The 20,498-nt window shown below is 41.0% G+C and overlaps 1 protein-coding gene across 5 annotated transcripts in view; it reads right to left on the minus strand.

Moving 5' to 3' along the window:
• Positions 1 to 20,498, minus strand: part of hth (homothorax) — a 132,008-nt gene that overhangs the window by 72,706 nt on the left and 38,804 nt on the right. For 2 of the 5 annotated variants that reach the window (NM_057228.5, NM_057230.6), the window contains exons 4-6: positions 13,285 to 13,335; positions 11,143 to 11,193; positions 5,477 to 5,662 (exon numbers count right to left, since the gene is read on the minus strand). In NM_057228.5, coding sequence (NP_476576.1) covers positions 5,477 to 5,662; positions 11,143 to 11,193; positions 13,285 to 13,335 — 288 coding nt within the window. Of the gene's footprint in view, positions 1 to 1,139; positions 5,663 to 11,142; positions 11,194 to 13,284; positions 13,336 to 20,498 lie in introns of those variants that run through there. The other 3 variants (NM_001014613.3, NM_057229.5, NM_001031999.2) reach the window with 3 other exon arrangements.

A 20,498-nucleotide genomic window follows, 5' to 3' on the forward strand; every position in this document is an offset into this window, starting at 1 on the left:
TCAGTTTTGGGAAAGGGAATGGATTGTCTTAATGCCTCTAAAATTATAGGTTACTTCGCGCGCTGCTTGGAAAATTGTTTGCTTTTGTTTTGGGGCGTTGCTCGAGAAATTAATACAAAACCCAAGCCACACGAAAGAGCATTTTCTTCGGTGGAAATTCCTTTTGAATTGGTTTGACTTTCAAGAGCCCAGAAACACGCCCAGGGCAATCACGCAAAATGCCAAATTACATGTAGCCACCATTAAGCGAACGAACTCATCTAACACGCACCCAAAAAAAAGCCGGGGAAAATAAGCCCAGCCGAAAAAAAACAGAGTCATTTAAGGTGTTTCACACACGTTCTTTCCCCGCGTGGCAGCTGTCTCATACGATTCGATACGATACGATCGGGTTGGGCTGGGTTCACTGCTCGAATTTCAGAGTTTCTGAGATCTGGCGCACTTATCCAGTGATCCCTGGCAGCACCCCCAATTTTCTGGATCGAAAACCTCCCTCTGCACTTTAAGCGGCTTACACGTGCCGCCTGGTTTCGTCCTTCGACTGGGTTTCAAGTAATACGAGCCGAGCTCCTCTCAATTTACACCCGCTGCTAATGGAACAGGAGCCAGGATTGTGTCCAGTTTCCAGTTCCTCAACAGGGTGAAACTATCTGAGGAGTTCAGTTGCAGTTTTAGAGAATGTAAGTAATATAGAGTGTCTCAAAAAGTCAATGCTAATAGAGTTGTAGAGTTCATTATAATGGAAGTTATGTAGTAAATTATACATATATATCAATATTAAGGAGATTTAGAAAATATGTTCTATAAGTATAAGTGCCCTAAGCTGCGTTGAAAGTCACAAAATCTTTAGTATGTTAGGTACCTATTTATAGAAGTTACAAGATCATTGAGAGCAATGTAGTAAAGCTCTCTTAAGGTAATTTCGAAAATCTATAATCGATAAATCCGATTTTACTGAACACCTAAAGAAAGATATTACTACACTACCATCCTAAGATCTGTTAAACGAATAAGACGTATCCAAACGCGGCTGAAAAGTAGAAGTCCCTAAGCAGTAGACATAAATCCATCTTGAGATCCATCCGCAATTAGGTGATCTGAAAATCCAGCTGAAAGAATGGAAAAATGTCGTATCCTTTAATTAATAGTCATCCTTCTTTGGTTTCGTCTGTGGTATATCCATTAATGGTGATCTTCAATTGCATCGTAATGCTCCCAGTTCGATGCTGGGAAGAGTCCTAAAATCCATGCTTGCTTATAAACTAGGGTAGCCAGAAAAAAATCGATTTCATTTTGTTTTATACTTTTCAAATATATTTTGGTTTTTTTTTTGTTGTTTTTGTTTCTTCGTTTGTTTCATATATTTATTGGCTAACTCTTTAAACTTTACTCTGTAGTTTTTTGTTTTTACTTAATTCTTCTGTGTTTTTGTTTTTCCTTGTTTTAATTATATTATTAGTATACATATAAATAATTAAAAATATTACATTAAAATGTATTCGTATATCGTATAGAAGTTGCTGTTTGTTTTGTGTTGGATTTTCATTTTACTTTTCTCTTTTCTCTCAATTTTTGATTGCGTTTTCTCTCCTCCATTTCCTTTAACATTTACGTTCATTTTACAATTTTGCTAAAAACTAAATAAAACATTTTATTTGTAAAAACAATAATAATAATTATTAAAAAATGTATGCTCAAATTATGGTTAATTTCTTTATTTTTTTTTATATTTTAAAAATAGTAAAAAGCAAAAAAGCGCCTTCTTTCGATTTTTAAAACATATTACGTATATATTTTGCATCATTTTTTAATTTTAGTTCTTTATTATTATTTTTACTTGTGTTATATTTTTATAAAATATCACCTAAAGCAATTACGTATTTCAGTTTCAGTATTTGTGTTTGTATTTTTAGTTTATTTTTACAATGCAACAATAAAAATTTTGCTTCTTTTTTTCATTTTTGTATTTTTTTGGTAGCAAAACATTTAATACAAAAATCATTAAAAATAATATATAACGAAATGCAAAAAGCTCACACTAAACTCATAGGAAACAAAGTGTTCATCTTCGTATTTTCTCTCCTTTTTTGCAACAGTGTTTTGTTTTTAACTAAAGCGGCGAATTATGCTAACAGAAAAATTATTACATAATTACAGCAATTTTTCAAGTTTAATTTTAGTTTCTTACATACAAGTTTTTGTTTTTTTTCTGGGTTTGAGACAAAGTACAACAACTATTTTAATTTTTTTGTTGCAAATTTTTTTTATAGTTTTGCAAGAAGTTTTCGTTTTGTAGTTTTGAAAAAATAGTACAAAAGCTTTTCACGTTGTTGTTGTTTTTTAGTTAGTTGGCTATAATAAACCGCTGGGAATCGGTTCGACTATAGTCTAAGTATACAAATGACTGCCCATATAGCTGAAGAACTGCGATCGACTGTTCGCAGTTCGATTTAAGTACATTTTTTTTGTAGTTTTGTTGGTTTAGTAGGTCTACAACTCAAAATAGTAGTAGAAATTAGCAGTAGAAAGTGTTCTGTTGGTTGGTTTTGGTAGCTAGAAGAGGGGTTTGCTGCTTACGATTTTCGTATCTTTGAGTTTCGCTTGCAAGCTTAGGGGTTCGCCTAGCATACAACTCCAAAGGGGGGGGGGGGGGTTGGTAAATTGGGGATTTTGGGGCCTGACTAAGAACTATATAACGTACGCTATAGTATACAATTGGGGGAGGAGAGCGTGGGATCTCTAAGTTTCTCCACGGCTCCCTAATTCAATTAAATTACATTAGCTTTCTCCTTTTATGTTTATTTTATAATAGTAGTATCGCGTAGTTTTCGATTTGCTTTAGTAAATGCTAAAAGTTTGTTTAGTTTTTAGTTGTTGCTGTTGATTTACGTATATCATTGTTCTTGAAGGGTATCGGCTCATTTAAAATGTCGTTCGTATAGGCGCATTGCAATCCTCAATTAATTAAATTAACTTTAAGTTTTTGTTTCGATTTCCATTTTCATTATTTAATAAACAATAAAGTTTTATTCGTATACTTTGCATTTGAACTCAGGTTGGGGTTTCTTTTCTGGTATCTCTTTTACGTATATGCGTTGCATGTTCAGAGTTAAACAAAAAAGATTAACGAAAATAGTTAATATTCTCATTTAGCGTTTTTTTTTGCGATTATTGATTATTAATTATTTGGCAAGTTCGCTCCAGTGTTGTAAAACACGAGGAGGGAAAAAGGACGTTTTGTTTTTGAAAAATCGTATACACGTTTGCTAAAGTGAAAAATTCCCGAAAACATATAGGAAAAAAAAAATTGAAAACTAAGCATAGAAAATATGTTTAGAAAGTTTCTAGGAATTAACTATACTTTTAGCGTTTGCTCCTCTCTCTTTTACTTGCGAGTGAATTCTTTTAAGCGCAGCCTAGACTTGACTTTAGTTACAAACTACATGGCTAAGCGTTATCTCTATATTAGATCGATTTTCAGTATATTCATAGAGAACTGCTGAGGGGGTCGAAGGGGAAAAGTCGGGCCGGACTAAAAGTCCGCCTCGTGTTTGATGCGATAGCTGGCATAGGTCTCCTCCAGCGGTGAAAAGTCTTGGGTGCTGGGCTGTGATCATTTTCCAAGTAATTGGCACAGATTTACGTAAGAATTTTCGTAATATAGATAGAGAGAGATTTTAGAAATGTTGGGGTATACTCGTATACTCTGTGTGTCTGGTATTTGTATTTTTCTGTTTTCTGTATTATGTAGTTAAGCTTTTGTTTTTGGCTATGTCAGTGTCTGCTTGTTGTTGCTGTTATTGTTCAGAGAGGAGGGACGGGGGATGTCACGTATTTACAAGTTTACAAACTCAAAAACCGATGAGCGAGCCCATCGATCCCACTGTCTAACTGACTGTACCCGATAAGGATCAGGGCAGAAAAGTCAGGCCAGCTCTCGTATATCATATCATATCAGTATACATATATAATATATGCGTATTTGTGGGTATTTATATATAGTTTCTATATAGAACTCTATATAGAGTTATGTGCATATGTAAAATTGTTAAAAATTGGTTAGTTTTGGGGTTAGTAAACTTTCTCATAATATAAGTTCATTACTTCAATTCTTGTTGGTTGGTAGTTTGTTTTTTTTTTTGTTTTTAGGGTGTTCAGTGTGGGTTAAGTAAAGAAAAATAATCAAAAATAGTTGGTTAATGGTGTGTGTGAGTGTTGGGTTTTTGTTAATAATAATTAATAATATATTGGCGAGCTATATGGGCCTCTTGCAAAAACGAAGTTCTGGAACATGGTTCATTGTAATTTAGTTCTCAATTACTTTATGCTTTTCTTATCTGGCTTTCTTGTTTCATTAGTTGTTGGTACTTTTTACAAATTAAGCGAAATTGTTTGTTGCTCTAATTATTGTTGCTCAGTTGCTTTTGTTTCGTATTGTTTATCTTTATCATTTACAATCTGCTTGAGATATATAAACTGATGTTTGTTGTGTTTACGTGTTTTCTGTTTTTTGAGAGGGCGTGAGATGAACTGGGAAGGCGCGTGGGGCAGGCAAAAGTGTACTCACTTCGGCCCTAGCCACGGCTGTCCTCAGTGCTTTTCGGAACTTATATTTATGGCATTTACTGTACACAGAGGAGAGCAAACAAATTCTGGCCGTGGCAGCTATAGCAACATTAATGGGTATCCGCATCCGCAAGATACACTCGTGATTCGTGGTTCGCAGTTCGGTTTGGTCGTTCGTGGAGTCGGTTCGTTGTGTTTTTCGGTTCGGATTGTGGCCGAAGCCTCTTGGAAGCTCGTTTGTCGCTGGTTAGTCACTCATGTCGGTTACTGTCCTCGGCTGCTGCTGCTGGCCGGCGATGTTGCTGCCGCATGTTGCATGTAGCTGCCGTTGATGTTGCTGCTGCTGCTCCGGCTAGGAAATTCCTCTGCTCTCCTTTTCGCTTGATTCTGTATATTTCTGAATTTATTAATATATTTTTGTGTTTTGTGTGGGTATTTTTTTTTTTGTTTTGGGCTTTCTTCGCTTTTTGTATGTTTTTTTTTTTTTTGTTTTCATTTACTGATTCTGACTAATTTACAATGTGTGTGTGGGTGTTTTGTGTGTGTTCATAATGACGTACAACTTCTTCTGCGTTCGGATTTGGATTTGAATTCATCAATATTAATATTATGTTTGTTTTCGCACAAAGTGAATTAATTTTACTTAATTTGCTTGAACAGTGTGCAGCAACATTCATTTCTTTACTTTCTTTTCTTTCTTTTTTTTGTGGTTATCGCTCGGTTATTCGCTCGATTGGCATTTCGTATTGATTGATCGCAATTATTATTATTGATTCATTTAATCCCAGGGCATTGTGAGCACCCGCTTCGTTTTTGCAAGAAGGTCGTTATCGTACTACGAACATGGGTGCACCACCGCATTGTAGCTCGCCAATATAGGACCATGTGCTCCCGCGAAGGGGGTACTCACAACGTCTGGTGTACTAGCTCCATCGGTGTGCGATGTGGAGTCGGCGTTGCTGCGCCCTTCTCCGTTCGCCGATCCCAACTCCGGTGGTTTGGTGGTGTCCCGTTCGTCGATCACTAAATCTATTGGCATTTTACCCTTTAAACACGATATATACCGATGACAGAAGTTATCGCATAACTCGTGTACCTGCAACGAGACAACCCCGCGAAAAAGGCAGAGAAGGTGGTAGAGAAGAGAGAGAGAGAAGAGATCATCAGTTTTGAGTCGTTTTCATCATGGCCGGGGGCGGGGTGCATTTAAAGGGGGGTTCTTTTGGTGCTACACTCTAGAAGGGGTGCTCTAAAAACATCAGACAGTGTGATATGTTTCAGGGGGCTTATATCTAAAGGGGATCCTTATGGTACGTACAAAAAAAAAACATTTAAAATATTAACGAAAGCACATTAGACGCTGAAAGTGTAGCCAATAGTATGTATAAATGTTTCGATTTATATACGTCTTTTGTACGATAGAAAGTATTTTAATGCATTTTAGAACGCAGTGACAAGTAAATATTGCATATGTAAGGTATCGCTGATATTTAGTTTTCACTCATAGCTTATATCTACACTTGGAGCCAGCTTAAACATTGCCATACACTAAGCGCCATCGCATTCTTGCCCCAACCAGAAACCTGCTCATCCCGGTTGGTCGATCTGCCCATCCCTCCCTCCCCAGCAAATGGCATGCAAATTGCTTTTGATGCGTTACCTGAAAACTCCGACTCCAACTTTGGACGGCGACTCCATCGCCCAGGCCCGTGAACATGATGATGGCACTCAAAAATGGCTGAGGCAGCGGCTTTAGCTGCTAACCAAGGCCCATAAATATGCATAGAGGTACGAAATAATACACTGGCCGAAAAGGAAGTTGCCAGCCATCCAGTCAGCCAACCGGCCAGCCGAACGAGACGAGGCAGGCAGCTTAGCCCCGGGGCACACTTTCAGCCAAATAACCAGCCGGGCCAAGAGCAAGCAGCAACATGAGACAGCAGCACGTGCAACACTCGCATTAGCAACATGGAGTGGAGGATCGCTGGCGTCATCGTCAGCGGGAAAAAGGCAAGGGGCAAAAGGCCCATGAAGACTTGGCCCAAACAGAATGCGTTTTTAAGGCCCTGTTGTTGCTGTGGCTGTGAGTGTTGTGTTTGTGTGTGTGTGATAAAACAAATGCGATAAGGCCAAAGTGAGTGTGAGTCAGGAATATATGCAAATATGCAGCAACAAAGAGAGGAATGCAGCCGCCGCCACGGCTAAAAAGAAATTAATTGCACTGGGCCATGGCTGGCAGACACAACAGCAACAACTGCAACACCGGCAACACCAGCAACAACAGGGTGCTCCATTTAACCGGGCCAGGCATTTAATTTACGAAAAAGTGCGCGTTGCTTATGCAAATTGTTTGTTGTCGCTGCGGCTGCTGCTGCTGCTGCTGCTTCTGCTTCTGTTTCTTTTCTGTACGTTTTTTGGCCTGCAAAAGCTGCAACAGTCAGGCTATTAACTTGTTGCCCATTGCCCAAACTGGCCAAACTCGTTTGCAGGCTGCTTTCAATGTTATTGTCACCGAAAAAATATACGCAAAAACCAAAAAAAAAAACAACAACAACGAATTGCAAAAATATGATAAAAAGAGCAACGGGCCTACAGCAACTGGTTTATGACAGGACAATGTCAAATTTGTCGCCGTCACTGATAAGCTGCCACGGCAGCAGCAACATGTTGCTGGCGAAGGAGTATCGTCTCGTGGCGGTCTTTTGATTGCATTGGTAGCTGTCAAAGTGACCATAACAATATCCATAAAGCGTGCAATTAGCGCACCAGCAACATGTTGCCGCACATGCACATGCAACATGAGGGCGCCCACCAAATTGATATGTTTATGCGATGCTGTTGCTGCTGCTATTGCTGCGCTGTTGTTGCTGCTGCAAGTTGGGGCCCTTCGGAGACTGGCGGAGTTTCGATGCCGGCTGGCTGATAAGTTTTGATTAATTTGTCAGCATTGTATGTGACATTTTCGAACGGCTCATTGCGATATTTATGACTGCCAGTGGCCCCATGTTGCTGTTGCACATTGCTGTTGCTGCTGCTGTTGCTGTTGCTGTTGCTGCTGCTGTTGCACATTGGGTGGCCCCACGAGCAACAAGGGCGACTGGCGGACATGGACAGTGGCAACGGCAGCAACCAGAGGGCGTTGCTTGTAAATGCCGGCGCTCATTTGTACATCCTGTTAAGCAAAACTTTTCGCAGCAGCAACATCGACTTTTCCCGCCCGTCCAACCTCACCCCTCCCTGGCAGCTTCCTCCGTTCTAATCTCGATGCAAATCGCTCCAATCTGCGCAGTGGTAATTCTCGATTTCCGTTCATAGATAGCTTGAACTATACGAGTACTAGTATGCCCCCATCCAAAAGTCCCCACACGCAACCTCCAACACACAGCTCACAGTCTGTCTAACAAGTTTACTGTGCTCTCTCTGACATTTAAATGCAGTGCTATTAATTGTAGTACGTATTGCATAAGTGGTCATAATAGTTTATCAACGTTGTTCTTTCAGATCAGACCTCCTTTTGCCTCACATAACGTGTGATGGCTACTATGTTAAACGAAGTATCTGAGTTAACTTTCTGATATATTTTTCTCAGCCCAAAAAAGTGCTCGAAAGTCATCATCAGTTGTCTTTTGGCATCCCCCAGCTTGCATCATCGCCAAAGCCAAAAGTACACAGCTGTCGATGGTGATGTTGCTGGTGTTTTTTAGCGAGAGATCCCGAAGCGATCTTGGCCAAGCCATCAAAACAAGGCCCCCAAATCGTTGCTGCTGGCGGTGTTGCTCTTACTGTTGTTGTTGTGGGTTCTGTTATGCCCCCATGCCGGCATTAACCCAAGCGATTCCAATTCCTATTCCGATTCCCCGATCCGATACCCATGCCCCCCGCTGGCGGAGAAGCGTGTGCAACTGACCCAACGTGTTGTGTCTCCGCCTGCGTCTCCGTTTGTCTGTTTGTCCCACTGTCCATCTGTCCATCAGTCGGTTTGTCCCACCGTCCCACTGTCTGTTTGTCAATTGCAATGCCTGCCTGCCTGCTTGATTTTTTCTCTGTATTTTATTTTGTATTTTTGTATTTTGTTTTTTTTTTTTCTCTTATTTTCTTTTTGCATGTGACTCTGTGACGAGAATTGTCCGTGTGCTGTGGGGAGCTAAAAAGCTGGAGACTGGGGCCCCAAAGCCTGGAGCTCCGAGACTGAGAAACTCAGAAACTGAGACTGCCAAACCAGTTTTTGACAGACACAAGTCTTGAAAACGTCTTTTTAACTGATTCTGTTCGCTGTTGTTGTTTTTAGCAGCGGCAACAAATATGCACAGATACAGATATACATTTACTCGCTCCCATATAGATGTTGTATGTTTTTTCTGTGTTTTTTTTTTTTTTTTTTTTTGCAAGTCAACCCGCACATTTTATTTAAGTATATTTTGTATTTCATTGTGGCTGTGTGTTTTTGTTTTTGTCGTTTTGTTCCTTGCATTTATATATTTATTTTATACACCAAAAATCGACCGCTGCATTTTGTTGGCTGCATATAAATGAGTGTGCTTTTTATGCTTTATTTTTTTTTCAGTTCGATTTTACGTTTTTTAGTACAAGTTGCTACAGTTCTTTGTTGGTTTCGTGTGTGTCGCAAGCTGTGTGAGTGACAAATGACAAAACAAAAACCTGTCGTGGTCTCGGCCGCTGCTGTGATGTTGATAAAGATCTTGGCTGTTTTAGTTTTTTTTTTTTTTTTGCTCGGTTCTGGCTTTTTATACAGGGTGCAACCAATTGCAGCTGGCCAACTGACTGACTAACTTGGCTTACTGCTCTAGTTTTGTGCTTTTGTTTGCTTTCGCGGGCTTAGAAAGCGTTTGGTGATTAGCCACTAATTGCACCTTGATTGACTCTTCTTCGTTCGATTCCTTTTCGCTGTCATTAGCCCATATATCCATGGTCTCTATGCTGCCGCCACAAAAAGAAGCCGACAGGCAGTCGCTGCATTCCACAGCAAACGACTTTGGGTCAAGTGCAGGGCCAAGATAGTTAGTGCATTATGGCCAGTAATCTGGCATCAGGCAAGAGTTAAATCTTAAATGTGTATTTAGATTACTATCGGACTTCTAAATCGATGGTATCCATGTTCTTCGTATTTTAAACAATCTCCATTAATGATCCACCAGCTCCACTCCACTATATATTCCCCGAGCGTTTCGCCTTGTTCTGCTTCGGTTTTTTCGGTTCGTGTAGAATGTTTTGCATAATTTCTTACTTAAGACTTAATTGAAAAAAGAGTGAAGAGCGGCTTTCGGACGGGTTTTCTGGCCGGCTTAGCTCTCAGTCTCACTGACTTAAACTCCGGCTCCGGCTCTGGGTTTCGGTTTCAGTTTCGGTTTCGGTTTAGGTTTAGGTTCGCTCCACGCTTCGTTGCGCATTTGCCTAATTAATTTTCTCAGCACAGCAGCAGCAACAAAATACAGCAAATACAACAAATGAAATACAACAAAATACAGAAAAGAGGGGGTTTGCCGGCATTAATTACGACCACGTTTGAGGAACAACTTCCATTAAGTCACAGGCTGGGAGACACGCACCCGAAGTTGCTGCTTGCATATTATTTGAAATTAAAACAAATTAGGCAACCTGTAATTTTTCCATTTAGACAATAAAGTGTCTAATAATCAAGTAGGTGTTGTGGCAGCGAGAACCCTCTCAGCTTAAAACCTCCCCCCACGCATTCAATTTACTAGGGAAAATAATTAATGTGACTGCGTTATCTAGAAATTATGTTAGAAAATCGTGGCGAGAGGGCATCACACCTCATGTATCAACAACAAAAGAGATGCCGAAACCTGAATGCATTCCATTGTTTTCGAAAAAATTTGCCTTTTTCCGTCTCTGTTTTATCTTACGCATGAAACTGTAACCAACTACAGAAAACACCTGCCGCTGGCCAAATATTTGTGGTCTAGGCCCACATCCTGTTTCCCCTTCTGCCCCGCAAACAAATATTTCACTTTGATTGGCAATTAATTCAATTTTCAGTTGCATTTTTTTTCTTCTTGCTGCATTGCTCCTTTAATTTAGACATTTTGCAAGTGTATTAGACCAACTGCATATATGTGCAGAAACATATATATATATATATATGTGGCCGCCTGCTGGGCAACTATACATGTGTCCCCTTGGCCCCGTTTCACCCCCTTTGCAACATGGCTCAATAAAATGTCAACACAAATGTTGGTAATTGAAATGCGCGCCCGTTGGCAACTATTTGCCTGCTTTTTTCGCCCCGGCGTTTTGGACCCGGTTTTATTTATGGGCCTGCCGGCTGGAGACTGTGTTTTTGGGTCCTGGGTTCCTGGTTAAACATTTTGGGTGGTCTTTTTGGGGCGTTGATAAATGATTGCCGACGACTGCGACTTGGCCCGGCTTGCCACTCTGGCTTTTTCAGTTAATTGCAATGACTAAACAAATGCTGCTTTTTCTCCCGCTTAGATGAGGTTGCATAAATAGACTTTGATATTGAAGCTATGGCAATGTTTAAGCTGACTTAAGTGGCATAGTTAAAGTAAGAAAAATTACTGGAAAATCGTTACTTACTTTTTCTAATTCTAAAAGGTGAAACCGAAGTACTTGTATTGCTTGCACCATCTGTAAGAAAAGAAGAAGAAATTCAAATTTAGTAAGGTAAAATACAAGCATGTAACATTGGAGTGACCACACTCATAAGATTCAGATTAATCGCGAAACAAACTTGTAATTAACATTTTAATTTTCTTTTACAAAACACTCTTGCACACTCGCAAACGCACAGGCATTGAAATGATTGCTGGTGTGACCAGACCGCTAATTAAAACATCACTTTGACATTTGACATTTTTACGATGCTGCTAACTGCTGCTGTGTGGCCTGTTTGGTTTTGGTTATTGTTGCGGCTACTGCTGCCAGGAATTCCATTTTAACCCAAGACATGCCATAAACATTTTTATAGCAAGGGGTTTCTTTTATTTCTGCCTCTTCCTTTAAGTGAGTGTTACTAAATGCACTTTTAAATGTTCAAACACGATAGCGGATAAAGGGGATGTGCGGCACGCGGGGGGAGTGGCAACCACAGAGTGGCATGCCAAAATGATTTATGGCCAAAGTACGCAGACGCGAGCGGGCCAAAAGATAGACACACGGCCATGGCCAAGACGATCTATGCACGAGGGACATATGCAAGTGGCGCGGGGGGGAAATGGCGGGAGGAACTCGGGGGTTTTTCAGTGATTTTGTACTACAACTAATAAACTAATCTGCAAGTGCATAAAATTAGGGCCACCAGAGGAAACTCCGCCGTGAGTGAGTGGGTAAGTGAGTGACACATTTACGACTGCCGGCAATTAAAATTAGTTTTGCCCATAATCTCTTTATACTCCGCCAGACTCTCGACTCTCTGCCATATGAATGTATGTACATATATACGTCTATATGTGCACCATCCGTCTGAATTTTTTTTTTTCATCCGACGTTAGCTTAGCTGCTAGCCAATTGCATGGCTCGTTTTGCACTTTTTGCACGCGGCATTTCCGTCTTGATTTACATTCAGCTGGATGCTGCTGCCTCCGAAATGATCTCTTTTTGGCCCCCCAACGTTTCCCGCACTTCCCAACTCATGGCCATAAAAATTGTTATGACTCCTCGGGCTGAGGAATGCCGGGAAAAAGATTTAACAAAATAAAGCGAGAAGGATCGGCTGAGGCGGTTGTGTTTGTGGCTCATTCCTAACCTGGCTGGTTAGAGGATGTTCACGGATGTTTTCAGTAAAATTGGTTAAATGAATTTGGATGTAAGCTCTACTTTTTATATACATATATACCCCCAAACTCAACAGCACTGACTCACTTCGCTTTCTTACTTCTGACTGTTCCTCATAAACGAGTTCCCCATTTGAGTGCTAAAAATCTGGATGCCCTTTTAACGATCATTTCCTCTGGCAGATTAGCATGAGTTCCGTTCGCCCCAAACTATAGTGATGATCCTCGAAGATTTCAGCTCATCATGAGCGGCGATCATGATCATCGTCAAGGTTGTGCTGCTGGCATTTGCCTTGGATTCAGCCCCCCCGTTTTCTGCCTAAGATCGCGAATGCATATTCCACTAAAGCCAAGCCGTTGGCTCCATTGTTGTTACTTTTTGCATCTTTTTTTTTTGCATTTTTACTTATTTTTTTCTTTGCACACCCAAGGCTGGCAGGCAGGCAGCCCATTTAGAGAGTGCAAAAATGTCATATGCATCATTAAATCGTTCTGCTTCATATTGTCGTTCGCATGGGTTCGCTCGTTGCTCGACTTCCCCCCGTCTATATGCCCCGATATCGCCATCGCCCATGGACTACTATATCCCCCGAGAGCAGGCAAATAGCAAGAGCGAAAAGTATGGCAACGCTGTCCAATAAAATGACTAAACAACTCAGTTCAGTCTGACGAACAAATGCTCATAAATTGCGTTCGCTTGCTGTGGCTTTTGCTAAATTCACTGTGATTTATTCTAAATAAAAGAAAATTATTCAATTGTCGTCGTTGTTTTGGGTCAAGGTGATGCACACACTCAAATAAACACACACACACACACACAAGGGCACTTGGGGAGAGAAATAAAAAAAAAAATAGCCATGATCTTTGGCTTTGGCAACTTGCTGCTAAGGAGACTGTGCAACTTTGTTGCCAGCTTTGCTTTTCGTTTTTTTTTCTTCGTACTTACCAGTGAGTCGACTTCGGGATCTGCGGTATAATAGGGTTTCTGTGATCTTATCTGCAAGGAGAAAGAATGAGAAGGACATGGTTAGTAAGTGTTAAGTTTACACAATGAAAAATATTTTTTGTAATATCAATATCCATAGTTTTTTCTATTCAGAGCTTTTTCCCCCTCTGTACAGCACACTGCGACCAGCTGTCCTAGTCAACCATGCGACTCCTATCCAACCGACCACACTTCTCTTTTATTTGGTTCTTTTTTTGCCATTTTATGATGGCCTGGTGGCCGATAAGCTCTTGCCAAACCAAAATATTGTACACATTATAAAACTACAACAGCAACCATAAGCAAATCGGTTCCACGGCGAGCATGGGAAACGCAACATTTGTGCTCATCAGCTCATCAACGGACCCAAAGCCAAAAACCCAGACCCCAGAGCCCAGAGCCCGAAGAGGTGACGATGCGACTCGCTGTGACCATAAAAGAGATTCTCGCTTTTATAGCAATCCCGAACACACAGAGATATAAAAATAAACCACACACTTAGATAAAGATCACAAAGGCAATATCTGGCTAGATAAAATGCCACACAGACCGAACGAGAAGGTCATCAAAATGCTGTGCGAATTATTTGAAATCCGTTGTCGAACTCCGACTCTTTGCTGGATTTGGCAGTTTGGTGTTGGTGTGTTGGCTCTCACGGAACTGAGCCACAATAAATGACCGAGACGAGCTCGGGTCTTCAGTTTTCGGTCTTCAGTCGTTAGATAAACAGATATCGCCGACAAACACCCGCTGCGATATCTTATATAACGGTCGACGGACCTGACCTTGTCCAAATGCGTATGTGTTACTTGTGTTTTTGTGCAAAGTTGTTGCTGGCTGACCACCCAGTAATGTGCAACAAGGTTGCCCGGCAGGCGGCAGGTTTTACATTGTTCCGGGGATAAAAGACATGACCCTGAAAGGAGCTACGGGCATAACTGATCTCCCGTTGTGGATTGCCAATGAGAGGATTAAGGCAACATTGTAAAATGTAGTCTAATCAAACAGGCTAGGTGCAAGGCCACACTGATTAAAGAACATAATTGCATGGTCACACTATGCACTTGGAATACTGCAAGACATCAGCTATAAAGCTAGCTGTTTTCAACAAAAGCTGTGTGTCTCCTGCAGCTCCTGCAACAATGATCTTACAGATATAAGAAACCCACACAGAATCGAGTCCGAGTTCGACTCCAGCGGTCCAAGGCAGTAACGGCAATTTGAAATCAACTGAGCCATGTGCAGCTAATAATTACACACTTTGCACACGGACGGCGAGGCGGGAAAGACTTGGAAGACTTGTATCTAGATATGTGGGCACTTCCACACCATTGTACGAAATGGTCGTATGAGAAAAACGCCCCATTGTGAGTACCATACCATGCCATGCCATACTACACATTACATACAATAATAACAAACACAAAGCACGGCCATTGAAGAGTCGCGATCGAAAAATTGAAGTGGTCGCAAGGGGCGAATGCGGGGAGCCAAGTTGCGTGTTGGGTATTTTGCAAAAGTTGTTGCCCGTTGGCTTTTATGTTGCATTTTCAAATGCTGGTTGGCTGATGTGGTGTTGCACACACACACACACACACACACACACACGCCGGAGATACAGATAAAATGGGAACTCGCCAAACTGGTTTCGCTATGCAGGCTCGCGCTTTTGGCTTTAACTGATATGAAAAGCAGAAAAGCAGTCGGCCAAAGATGTTGGCCGGGCCTATATTGCACGCACTTTACCACCGGAGGTTGGCCTTTTTATTTTTCAGAATGAAAAAAAAAAAGTAGAAAAATGGCTGCCCCAAAACCTTGAACACATCGCGGTCCATCCTAATTGAAGTTATTCTTCGCCGTAAATGAGAGACGAGAACGGGATGATTTTAAAAATATATAAATCATGCGGGCAACTACTAAAATGCACAGCATGAGACAAGTCTATAAATACGCGAAATACGTTCGGCAGTTGGGGCGTGAAAATGAAATGGGAAATGGGAATGGGAAATACGAACGAAATGATTTTCCCCAACTTTTCCCCAAAAACAGTTTTGTCAACATGCTGCCGCTGCATTGCGTGGGCGTCTGCAGCTGACAATTTTGTATTTATAGTTCAGTTTTATTTCGAATCAGTCTCAAATCGAGTCATTGCGGAAATCGTCACGCGCGTGAAAAAAAAAAAAAAAACAAATAGAAAAGTAGCAAAATCGGAACCTGAGAGCCCAAAGCGAACCCCATTCGTAATCAGTTTCGCATGAGCACCTCATAAATTTCTATTTCTGTTTTCCGTTGTTGATTTTTTATTTATTCACTTCATATTTTTTGCGACAACGGGCGAAAAGAAATCACTACTGTTTAGATACTGCTCTTCAAAGCTCCTTTTTTATGATGCCAATAAATGCAATTATACAACTGGCAAAAGGTTTACAATGTCGCGTCTCCAAATCGCTGGCCTCAAAGATACAACACACACACAAAAAAAAAATAAATCTTAAGTAAAATAAAATAAAAATCGAAACTCGGTTGGCGTAGGTGGTCATAAATTTCCCGCGCGCGCGATTATGGGGGGAATTTTGAAATCAGTACCATTTCATCAACCACGTGCTATCATACACCGTCATAAAAACTATATATATACAAGACAATTCTATAGAACTTGCTCAAATTATGATTCAATCAAGAAATTTCCTCAGGCAATTATCGGAAAGGCGAGACGCTTGGAAGAAAGCGAAAACTGAGCAACTAAATCTGGGTTCATAAAAGACACAAAATAAAAGCATTCATTCCAGCCGGACTATATTCGTTTTATAATGCCAATACACACGGTTGGGCATGATTTTATGGCCAGGTCGCTTGGCTATAAAATCATTCCGAGCCAGCGAGGAGATAGCCCCGGACTAGGGACAATAGTACGGCCGGTTGGTTATACACATACATACATCCATACATATGTATGTACATATGTATTTGCTAGTCTGCAGGCACTTGAGTAATGTGGTGGCTGTTGGCCATAAAGCCCCCACTCCCAGCCAGAGTTTTTAGTCCCGTACCACCGGACTGGGCCATAAAGCAATTTATGCACCACCGCACCACCGACTTTTGGAATCAGCGCACAGTAGCCAGCATTTTGAGTTGTCGCTGCCGTCAGAAGCCGCCTGCCGATCGCTATTGAGCCTCGGGCCCACTTGAGAAAAGAGTGCAGTGATAACAGTGATAACACGGCCCAATACCAAGGAAAAGGGCCGGACAAAAAGATTCGCAAGAGGTACAAAAAAGGCGGGAAGGGCCCAGTTTAAAAACAAGTCATCGGCTGTATTGAAAAGCATAAACTTTGGCCGACTGGCTATCTCTCTCAAATTAACGAGGCTTATCGATAATAATTTATTTTGTTAGATATGCTAATAAATATTTTTCCATTAATTAGGTGTAAGCTATGAACCCGAAAAGTTCAAAGTTCGACCTAGAACGAAGACTGCAACTACTATCCCTGGAGAATCCCGCCCTATTAATAGTTGATCTAATTGCGGAGCCAAAAGTCAGCGGGGTATACGAAAAGCGAGGCGCCTAAATTGCAGCACGTAGCCGCATTTTATTATTTTCATTTCCATGTTGCGTGCCACGGCGCCAGCCGCATGCGGGTTTCCCTGCCCCTTTTCAACATTACTATAAACAAACAGAGAGAACAACATATATGCGAGTGTCTGTTATCAAGATTTTTAACTTTGGCCCGAGGAAAACAAACCAAATTAAAGTAACAGCCCGAAGAGGATGCAGATATGGCCGAGAGACATTTTTCATAAACTCGGCTAAAAGATTATTTCTATTTCCATCGGGGAAATGAGTATCTTGTCTAGACCCGAACAAAAGTTGTGACCGCAAAAACATAGTTAGAACTATTGTATGTATCTTTGCTCAGTCAGTGCAAAACTGCACTTACCTCAAACAGTGAAAAAAAAAATCAAATGAAACTAGACCCAACTCGAAACGAGACAAAACCATATCGGGTTTCTCACACCTACACAATGGGAAAATGGAACCACGCTTAGGTGCCTAAAAGCTTGCTCAATAGCCAAAAATTCAGAGGCTTAATCGTGGGGGTAAGTCCCATTGGTAATATTTTATAAAAATATATAAAATGTAAGTACAATAACAATTGTCATAAATCACATACACAACATAAATGCGAACTAAAATTTTCAATCAAAACACTATTTTATAACCCCCTTTCAAAAGCTTTGCGCGCCGCCCTTGTGCCGCAGCCCACTCATAAAAATAACAATAATTTCGTTGTAATACAAAACCGAAATCCAGCAGGAAAAAAAGAGAACTTTATTTGCTTAGCCGATGACGATGATGTTGGACTTGTTTAATGTCGTTGATTACTTTTACCCGGCATCATCAACAAACACAAGTAGAGCAACAACATTGGTCGAGCGAGTGCGTTGTCATAGTTGTTGTTGTTGTTGTTGTTGTTCCATATCTATATCTTTATAATGGGCGCACAATATCGGTAGTAAAACGGCCGCAATTGAGGTGACACAAGCAGAGACTAGAAACAAAACCAGAGACACGGCGACCCCCACCGACTGCTTCTTTTTATAGCCCCACAACCTCGTACCCCTCCGGAATGAAGAAGAGCAAAGTGTGGGTCCCCGGGAGATACTCCACTTCAGATACTTCAGTTTACGACCCAAAGGTAAACTCACTGGGGCAGCTACCGCTCAGATACACTACTTCTAACGCGTTTTGCTGTAGGCAAACACATACGGTAGGAAAGAAAAAGGAAAGAGCTCTGCAGAGACAATGTCAATATTTGCATTGGCCAAGAGATTTCCCTGCTTACCTGAACCAAAAAGAAAATACACGAATATGGCTGAAAATAACAGAAAACTAGAGATAATTGTTACGTCTGCGCCCAAAACATCCGGTCTTTAGCTGATAATCGTGCAAATAACGAGAAATCTTTTATACACACATTATCGGAGAAAGATGGTTGTCGGTTGACAAGTTCGCCTGTCAATTGTATCACAATTTGTCATTTTACAGCCGCTCGTTGTGCTTTGCTTTTTAATTGAGAACGTTTAGCAGACATCTCGTCTCGAGAGCCGGCGCTCATAAATCATTTTGGGTTAGCTTCTGGGAGGAGGTTGGGGTGGTTGGGGTGGTTGGGGCGGTTGAATTTTCCCCATAAGTAACGCCACATAAATAAATGCGCAGCGAAAGAGTGAAATGCTTCTGAGCGAGCGAGCGCTGTGGAAAATTATTTCCATATTTGAGAAGACAAGATTCATATTGATCTTGGTATCATTTGTGGCTCTATTTCGTATACCCTTCGGATAAATTTCGGATAGCGCAAATTGATGGTTCGCCCTAATGGGTTAACTCGCATTATGTATCCAACAGATACACATTCCGTGCCCTGACGTATATAGAGCTGTTAAAAAGGGTCAAACTACTGAACAAATATTGAAAGTCATTTCGGTCAGAGCAGCAGCGGCAGCAGCTCGAAAATGTTGCCATAATCCAAATACAAACTCGGGAATCGGAGAGAGATGGGCATAGGAATGGTGATAGAGAGCGAGATATGCAGGCAGTTAACTAAATAATCACATTTAAAAGGCGCCAAGTGGTTCGATAAACAAATATTTGAGGGAATTGGGAACGCATCTTGTCTGCTGGCTGCTAATGGATTGTGGCTCGTATGCAACTGTTAAGTAAATAATCTTGGAAAATCCACCCTGCGTTCGATTTCCCCCTCCCCTCCTCTCCTTGTTTTAGGCGTCTGTGCCAAATCAATTCACGCTGTGCAATTGCGGCAATCACCATCAACATATCTACAGAATGAAAGCAACGCAATTCCGAAAAATTAAAACTCCCCTTGATTTTAGCTCCTTGGTTTTTTGTTTTGTTGGGTGAAACAGTTGCGCCTGCGCACTTTTGCTCATTTCGCAGTTTGGGCAAAAAATTAAATAAAAGCGAAATATAAATAAAAATAACAGAGGGAACCTTTTGTTCTGACCAAGAAATTCAAAACCCGCTAAGGGTTGCGATCGCACAGAACTAAAAGAACAATGCTCTGATAATATAGCTAGGAAGAGCGAAAGGGAGAGGGTCGGTGAGCGAGGGAGAGGGCGAGATTAAAAAGGTACCAAATTCCAAATAAAAAGGTAAAGGTTTCTGTATTTCTTTTTTTTTATCATTAAAAGAACAAAACAACGGAGAGTCGAAGCAGGGAATATTGCACAAAAGAGATTAAGTTCCTTTTCTTTTCTTTTCTTTGATTTTTTTCTTTAATTTTTGGACTCCGAGAAACGCAAATGCGTAGTGGAGAAAGGCGATGACGACGGACGGGACGAGCAGAGATATCTCTCCTACAGAGATCCCTCGGCAAAGTGAACATTCCAATGAGGCTGAGACTATGGCTGTGCGGCGCGATGCGGTGTGGTGCTCCTGCTGACAATACAAATACAACACAAATGCGAAGCGTAACCTTTCATACCTGATTATGAACCATCCTCCTCCGTTTCGGATGAAATCAGAAAATGCAATTTACGAAACAAAAAATAAAAACGGGAGGGGGAACGGTGCAGGGGAACTGGGAAAAGGTAAGCCGGTAAATTGCCTTTTGTAGGGAAAACCCAGCCGTTTGCATGTGGATAGTATACCCAGAAAAAACCGAAAAGTCCCGAATACATTGATTGGCATTAGGGCTTAACCTGTTCGGTTACGGTTAGAAGCCTGTTACCTGCTTTATTCGTTTGGTTGGTCAGCTTGAAATGTTGTGACAGTTGTTAGGCAGCCAGACAAATGTCAAGGACGGCCAACTAGAGGCACTTCATTAATCATCCCGGATCTTCCGATCTGCCCCGGCTGCAACGTGCAACAAATCAACTCATCGCATGTCCAAACTATTAGCAAAATGTCATGAAACGAGCGGATTTTCATTTTAAATTACATACTTAAAGTGAAATCATATAAAATTATCTGCACACTCAGACGGGCCATCCTTTGTCTCATTTCGGGAATCCTCAACAAAGAAATGATCAGACAACGAACTTTTCGCTGGGCATTTTATTTATATATATATATATATATATATATATGCAGAACGGCGCTTCTTATACTTGTTCTTGTTGTGGTCTTTATTTTTTTGTTCATCATTTGCATCACATGTT

This window comes from Drosophila melanogaster, chromosome 3R (assembly GCF_000001215.4).
Source record: "Drosophila melanogaster chromosome 3R".
In the NCBI taxonomy this organism is placed as follows: domain Eukaryota; kingdom Metazoa; phylum Arthropoda; class Insecta; order Diptera; family Drosophilidae; genus Drosophila; species Drosophila melanogaster.